At 41.7% G+C, this 7,500-nt stretch overlaps 1 protein-coding gene across 1 annotated transcript in view; it reads right to left on the bottom strand.

The window, feature by feature from the left end:
• Positions 1 to 7,500, bottom strand: part of necab1 (N-terminal EF-hand calcium binding protein 1) — a 42,258-nt gene that overhangs the window by 26,046 nt on the left and 8,712 nt on the right. Inside the window, exons 4-5 of the mRNA XM_063184765.1 lie at positions 3,525 to 3,550; positions 256 to 353 (exon numbers count right to left, since the gene is read on the bottom strand). Of these exons, the coding sequence (XP_063040835.1) occupies positions 256 to 353; positions 3,525 to 3,550 (124 nt within the window). The remainder of the gene's footprint in view (positions 1 to 255; positions 354 to 3,524; positions 3,551 to 7,500) is intronic.

Here is a 7,500-nt window from a genome sequence, read left to right as displayed (position 1 = left end):
GTGCGTGTGTTGTCATGTGCATGCGTCAGCTCAATTCCTTAGTCTTGTCCCTGGCCTTCAGCACAGATGTTAATTATGATAAAACACTAATTATGATTAAATGTAACAGTGTGTGTATTTGGGTGCGTGTGTGTGTGTGTGTGTATTTGGGGGTGTGTGTGTGTGTTTGGGTGCGTGTGTGTGTGCGTGCGTGTGTGCGTATGTGTGCGTATGTGTGCGGGTGTGCGTGCGCGTGCGCGTGTGGCTATAGCTCACCTTCTTTGTCTTGTCCATGGCCTTCAGCACGGACATGTTGAGATCCTCCAGGGCAGCCAACACGTTCTCATACTCGCCCAGGTGCTGAGAGAAATACTCTGCAACACCAGAAGAAGACCAGACGTAGAGGAAGACATCAGGGCTGATATGAACAAAAAAGTTCTTCATCGTCATCTAATAAGAGCTATTTTGACCAGGGGTGTAGCATCACATTTTGGCCCTATGTACAATCAGCTCCAATGGACCCCCCACTCTGTGTGCCTGTGGATTTCATGTTTATGTATTGTCCCTTTTGTCTGTGACCTCTTCAGTGCCGACCCCCAGTTTAGGAACTACTTTCTCTATAACATGAGAAGCAGACATCTCAGAGAGGAAGGGGTCTCAAAAATTCTCAATTTACATGCAAGGTCTCTGACAACAAAATAAGGAAATAAATTCAAAGAATCACCTCACAAACCAATGCTAAAGACATTCAAAACTAATTTATATTATACATTCTACAAAGTGCTACCATTGCGGAGACATTTCAGGTGCTGTGAAAACATTTTAGGTGCAGTGATCAAAGCCCTTAACAGGATAGGGCCAGGGTCATGCTTGCTGCAGTATATCTGTAAGCTTACACTTTCCGTGCATGAACGCGTTGCCATGCGAGTTTTATGTCAATTGTGCACACGTAGAACACCAGTCACAATGTACGCAGACATGTGCGCACAATGCAATATTGACAAAACCGTGAGAGGCGATCTTCCGAACTTCCATGTATAGTAGAGTTTGTGGTAGAGTCAAACAATGGAATACAGTATGGTGCAAAGTGCTCCAATATATGTAAACAATATACAATATACAATATCTTTTATTTGTCATTGTGATGTGCACAACAAAATTGAGCATTCCTTGATGAAGCAGTTAAAATAAAATAAAAAGAATGGTATTAGTATAAAAACTATGCTTTTGAAGCATAATTAAGTTCTGTAATGGCCGCTGGGTAGAAACAGTTGTTTTCCAGTCGTCCTGAAGCAAGTGCTATGTGCGCTCGGTCAAACACGGTGGCATGCATAGTTTTAGGCACACCTAAGACAGTGTGGGAGATATTCTCTGAAGACACTAGGTGAAATACATTATTAAAGAAAACAAGGCTAACATTTCAGGATCTGAGATGAAAAAAAGTCTATAAACATAATAAGGTGAGACAGGTAGGAGATTCCAGGCAGGATTTCTGAGAAACCGTCCACGGGAAAATAAAAAAACATGAGACATGAAAGGAGGAGACAGCCTGGTGTTCTGACAAAGCACTCAAAGAAAACAAAAGAATACTGGAGGAGACAGCTCTGCTCCATTAGGAGGCGATTTAGGGACAAGGATACCCACAGGCCGACTTTCCATCAGGCAAACCTAGGCAATTGACCAGGGCCCCAACCAAATCTGTCCTCCATAGGGGCCCCTACTGTCACACCAGTCACGGGAAACACAAAACAAATATGAAGTGAAAGCCCATTGGGAAACTCCAACTACCATTGTCATTGTGACACAGCACTCCACAGTGAACACTGCACACTGTAAATTAATCAGAGTATATATATGAAGAGTTCAGATGCAAAACCCCCTAAGTGCCTTTTCAGAAAATAATCTTAATTCATTTTTATTTAATAAAAAGCGATCAAAATTACATCGTTTTAATTTTATTTATGTAATATAACTATTTATATGTATTATCAAGTACATTAATGTAAACCAAACCAACAACAGGGTTCTCTAAAAATATAGAAGTGCAGGTCTTCAGAAATGGAGTTAGGGGGTTTTGCATCTGAACTCTTCATATATATATATATATAGTGAGAGAGATATACATGAGACCAAACACCAAAATAGCACCAAAACACAGAATTTCATGTATACAATGTCTTTTGAGGGCCTCGTGTTTATATTTCGCTTATGGCCCCAAAATGGCTTGATCTGCCCCTGAGGATGGTCAGTTCTACCCGGTCTAGAGAGCACTTCAGAACATCAGCGAGTGTTTTCTGACCTCAAAGACACCAGAGAGACGAGGGAACACTGAATGGATCTGACATTTCTGCGTCCGGGGGAAAGTCTTTAGTTAAAAGACGAAGCCAACCTTCAAGGCACTGCAAAGACTACAACACTGCATATTAAAAAATAATACAGTGTTAATTCAGCATTTAGAGAGTTCTCTGGGATTAAATCCACTCTAGAAGATGTTAAATTGACTCTCTACGTGTTGAATTAACATTGCATTTACTGTGTGCGCACACTGAAAAAGGCTATGTAATGTTCTTTACTCTGTCCAGGGAGAAGCCTGTAGGTTCAAAGGGAGACCAAGCCTTTTGCTTTCTTAGCTTTTTCCCCCGAGGGCCATCACAGTCTGCCTATGCATGAAGGCTGTATACTGCTCTATGCTGCTACTCAGCAGTTCTGCCGTACAAACGCAAAGTGCAGTATCTACAAATGAAGGGTTCAGATGCAAAACCCCCGAAAATAATCTTAATTCATTGATATTTAATACAAAGCTATCATATTGTATTTATGTAATATAAATATTTATATGTATTATCAAGTAGCCTACATGTAAACCAAACCAACAACTGGGTTCTCTAAAAATATAGAAGTGCAGGTCTTCAGAAATGGAGTTAGGGGGTTTTGCATCTGAACTCTTCATATTTTGTCAAAATTGAGTTCAGACTGAAAATGGTTCTTCATTACACTTCCTTTATCTTGTGACAAAGCCTTATTGAACAACCTATCACCAAGGCTGGACGGCACTTTCACTCAGTTTCAGTGTCAACGTTGTTACTGCACTTTGCCTTTATAGGGCAGTGTTGTGTACATATTGTATTCTATGCGTTCATCTATTCTATTCTATTATATTCTATTCTATGGTATTCTATTCTATTCTATTCTATTTTATGGTATTCTATTCTATTATATTCTATTCTAGTCTAGTCTAGTCTAGTCTATTCTATTCATGATTTTTAATTTCCCCTCATGAGCATCACAGGTTAAGGCAAAAGTCTCCCTCAAACATTTTTCTCACAATATTCAAGCTGACACAGCAAATAACATGAGAAATGTACTTTGATATCCAGACTACCTCATCACACACACACACACGCACACGCACACGCACACGCACACGCACACACGCACACGCACACACACACACACACACACACACACACACACACACACACACACGCACACATGCACACACGCACACACACACGCACACACAATTTCCAGTATCACTTACTTACCACAGAGTTCATCTGTATCCACGTTGCTGCATGAACAAAAAACAGAAACATTTTGATCATTACAGACAAGATTATCATTCCAGAACATCGCTGATATTCACAATGGTAAGATGCAGTAAAGGAACTAACGTCATACAGAACACGAGAATCAGATTTTAGTGCAAGACTTATCGAAAATACTTCAAGGACAAAAATGACAGGGAAATGAAATAAGAGCATACTGTACAAGAGCATACTGTAAGAATGACAAGAACAAAACAAGGATAACAGCAATCTAATCAGTTAAGTGGCACAAACTGTGCATCATTCCGTACATGTTTAGATAACACCCACACACACAACACACTCTCACACACACACACACACACACACACACACACACACACACACACACACACACACACACACACACACACACACACACACACACACACACACACACACACACACACAGTGTGAGGGGTAGACAAATGCCACCACTGCCTCAGAGCATCAGTAGGGTGTGTGTGTGTGTGTGTGTGTGTGTGTGTGTGTGTGTGTGTGTGTGTGTGTGTGTGTGTGTGTGTGTGTGTGTGTGTGTGTGTGTGTATCTGTAAGAGAGAGAGAGCTTGTGTGTGTGCGTGCGTGTGTGTGTGTGTGTGTGTGTGTGTGTGTGTGTGTGTGTGTGTGTGTGTGTGGGTGGGTGTGTGAGATGTGTCTATAGAAAAGACGGTAGAACAAGTCTGAATGCCTGCACTCTTCCTCTTCAACCTTGAGGGCTTCCAGAGAACAGGCCCATCTCTCTAGGGAGTTGCTGTATGAGGAACACAACACGCTAGTCTATGTGCTAAAAGCACACAATACAGCTTCCTTTGCAGGCTGAATCACATCAAAAACACACACAGCGGAGTGTACTGCAACGCTGATCCTTTTGAAAGGAATCTTTTTGAAGTGATGGAACGATGCAGGTCCCATAGTGGAAAAACATCAGCCTTGGCTGTGACTCAAACGGTTAAGGCAGCGTACTGTTGGGGGTTCGATTCTGGCGCAAGGGAATTTCCTGATCATTTGTGACTACTGAATCCCTGGTGCTGAACAAAAAAAATTACTTAAAAAAGGTTCACACTCTCCTTTGGATTATTTCTTCTTTAAGTTCTTTTTAAAGATTTTTTTGGTCTTTTACAACTTTATATGATTGGACAGTGTGAGAGGTGGACAGGAAGCGAATTGGGAGAGAGACGGGGAGGGGTCGGCAAAGGACCCGGGCCGGGAATCGAACCCGGGTCAGGCGCATGGCAGGCGAGTGCCCTACCGGTTGGCCACGACAGGGCCTCTTTTTTCCGTTTTAATAATTCATTGGCATGATGACGTTTCGACCCTGTGGTCTTGGATGACCGCAAGGTTGAAACGTCATCATGCCAATGAAGGAACGGATTAATGAATCCAAATGAGTGTGCGAAGCTGCAAGTTCAAAAGAGTTTTCTGGTCTATTTCAACAAGCAACTGTGATACTCAAGCTATCCTTGACTTGTCAGTAACCGAAGTCGAGTACATTCAGTAAGACACACTCTGTGGACAGCAGGAGGATTTCTCCAAATAACCAAGTAATTTATTTAACAACTACAGTAGTACAGCATTAGTACAGCTGTGATACTTTTAACCCAAATTCAACCCTGACTTTAGGACTGGAAGCTTACTAGTCCTATCATGTTGCTGTAAGAAGCCAAAGAGATGTCTGCTCTAATCCCATAACAACCCCTCGTACAGAAGTCCAGGAGTGCGTCTTAATATGCGACCTTGCCTCCTCCACTTGCGCTTGTCTCCTCGTCCCGCCTCCTGGCCCCTCCTCCGTGGAGAAAACTATAAAGTTTCCCAGCTGTCAGCCTAGCAACAACTTTTGAGGGACTGTTTTTCATTCACCATCCCAATTGCAAATGAGAAAAAGACTCTACAATTGAGCTTTTGCAAGATATTGAAATATAATGCTGTTGTCAGTGCTGTCATCATGACGAGAAGCAAGTGGAGGAGGCAAGTGGAGGAGGCAAGGTCGCATATTAAGATGCACTCCAGGTGGAAGACAACTGGAGCCCTTTGATGATGTCATACGTATGCTGCTGTTGGGCTTTGATGATGTCATACAACTGCTGGTGTTACCTGCCCATATGAAAAAGAATTATATGATTCATATACTGCAAACATGCATGTTCCTTACATGAAATCGTATAGAAAAAATGTGCCAGATTTGCAAGAGTCACTTATACGTTTTCTAATATATGTCTATCATGATAGTCGATTATGGCCCCTTTTCGAAAAGAAATACTATATGGAACTTATACGCATGCCATATAACATGACTGCATGCAGTATAAATTCTTATAAGAGTTTGACATGCCAACAATGCATAATACTAAATTATATTGACTAAAACATAGGAGAAAACTACTATATTCCTATAGAAATAATGCACGTTTTATGTTAAAATCATATTGAAGTCTTATTCAATTTACGTGTGGGACTCTGACCGCTACACCAAAGAGCCAGGCTCGTTGGCATGTTAGTCAGAACACACCCACAACCCTAGTGATGGTCACTCCATCACATTGCCTTCCCCTTCGGGGAGCGCATGCGTGCGCTTCACACACTCATGGTGTCCCTCACGCAACTGCCCATCATGCTTCTCCCATCCAATGTGCCCCATCATCAATGCTTCACCTATCACTGAGGTCCCTCACACGGGGGTAACCAATCCTGGGGGTCCCTCACATGGAATTACGGCTCACACACACCATGGGTACGCTTCCGATGGCCTCACGGTACCATCCCACTTCTGACACCATTCATAGCGAAGGGGAGTAGAGTTGCCCAGCTGGGACTTGAACCCAGACCTTCTGGGGTAGTAAACCGGGGCTCTGACCGCTACACCAAAGAGCCAGGCTTGTTGGCATGTTAGTCAGAACACACCCACAACCCTAGTGATGATCACTCCATCACACGTATGTTCCGTACATGTTCCGTAGTTGGATTTTACAGACTTCCTATATTAAGTTTATATGAAGTTTACAACTTGAAATGTAATATTCGTATATAAATTTTATAACGTTTATACATTTAATTATATGCAAACCTGATTTAATTTGTACATTTCTTAAACAGTTTCTGACACCAATATTTATATGAATTCTGCACATTTGTCATATGAAGCATGAGACTTTAAATGTAATATTTGTATATAACACAGGCCTAGACAGTCTAAATAAGCTTCCCGGAAAAAAAAACAACCTGACGAAGAACTTCACTCATGATTTTTTATTTGTCTTTCTTGACTGTCACTTTGATTATATATAGGCCTATATTGCCTAAAGACAAATGTGTGTATGTGTGTGTGTGTGTGTGTGTGTGTGGGGGGGGGGGGGGGGGGTTGTCTGTCCCACATTGTCCCTCCGAAGCATACCCCTTGTCTCCCCTTGGACTTATTAGCAGGTGGTCACCCTAGCTGGAAATAAGCCACAACAAATATTGCATGGTGCACCTTTAAATATGGCATACACATAGGGCCTACTGTAACATATACAACAACATGGCACAAATACAGCACACATCTGATTGGCATTCATCCAAAAACAGCACTATTTTCCAATCTTTTTACTTATACGAAATATATAAGCCCATAGTAACATAAATCGTGTATGGCATATATTACTGAAAATGAATAAAAAAATAGTTAGATTTGTATATGTGGGTTTGTGCCTTGTATGTAATATAATATTATAATATTCTTATGGAACAGATATAATCCATATGCGTTTTTAATAAGACTTTTTCATATGGGTGCAGTGGTTCAGCTTATGTGTAAAGCCCCTCTGCTTCGTCTCACACACACCCGCACACACACACACATGCGCACACACACACACAGACACAGACACAGACACAGACACATACACACACACACACACACACACACACACACACACACACACACACACACGTGCACACG

This window comes from Engraulis encrasicolus, chromosome 20 (assembly GCF_034702125.1).
Source record: "Engraulis encrasicolus isolate BLACKSEA-1 chromosome 20, IST_EnEncr_1.0, whole genome shotgun sequence".
NCBI lineage: Eukaryota > Metazoa > Chordata > Actinopteri > Clupeiformes > Engraulidae > Engraulis > Engraulis encrasicolus.
This window is presented reverse-complemented; position numbering and strand designations above follow the sequence as displayed.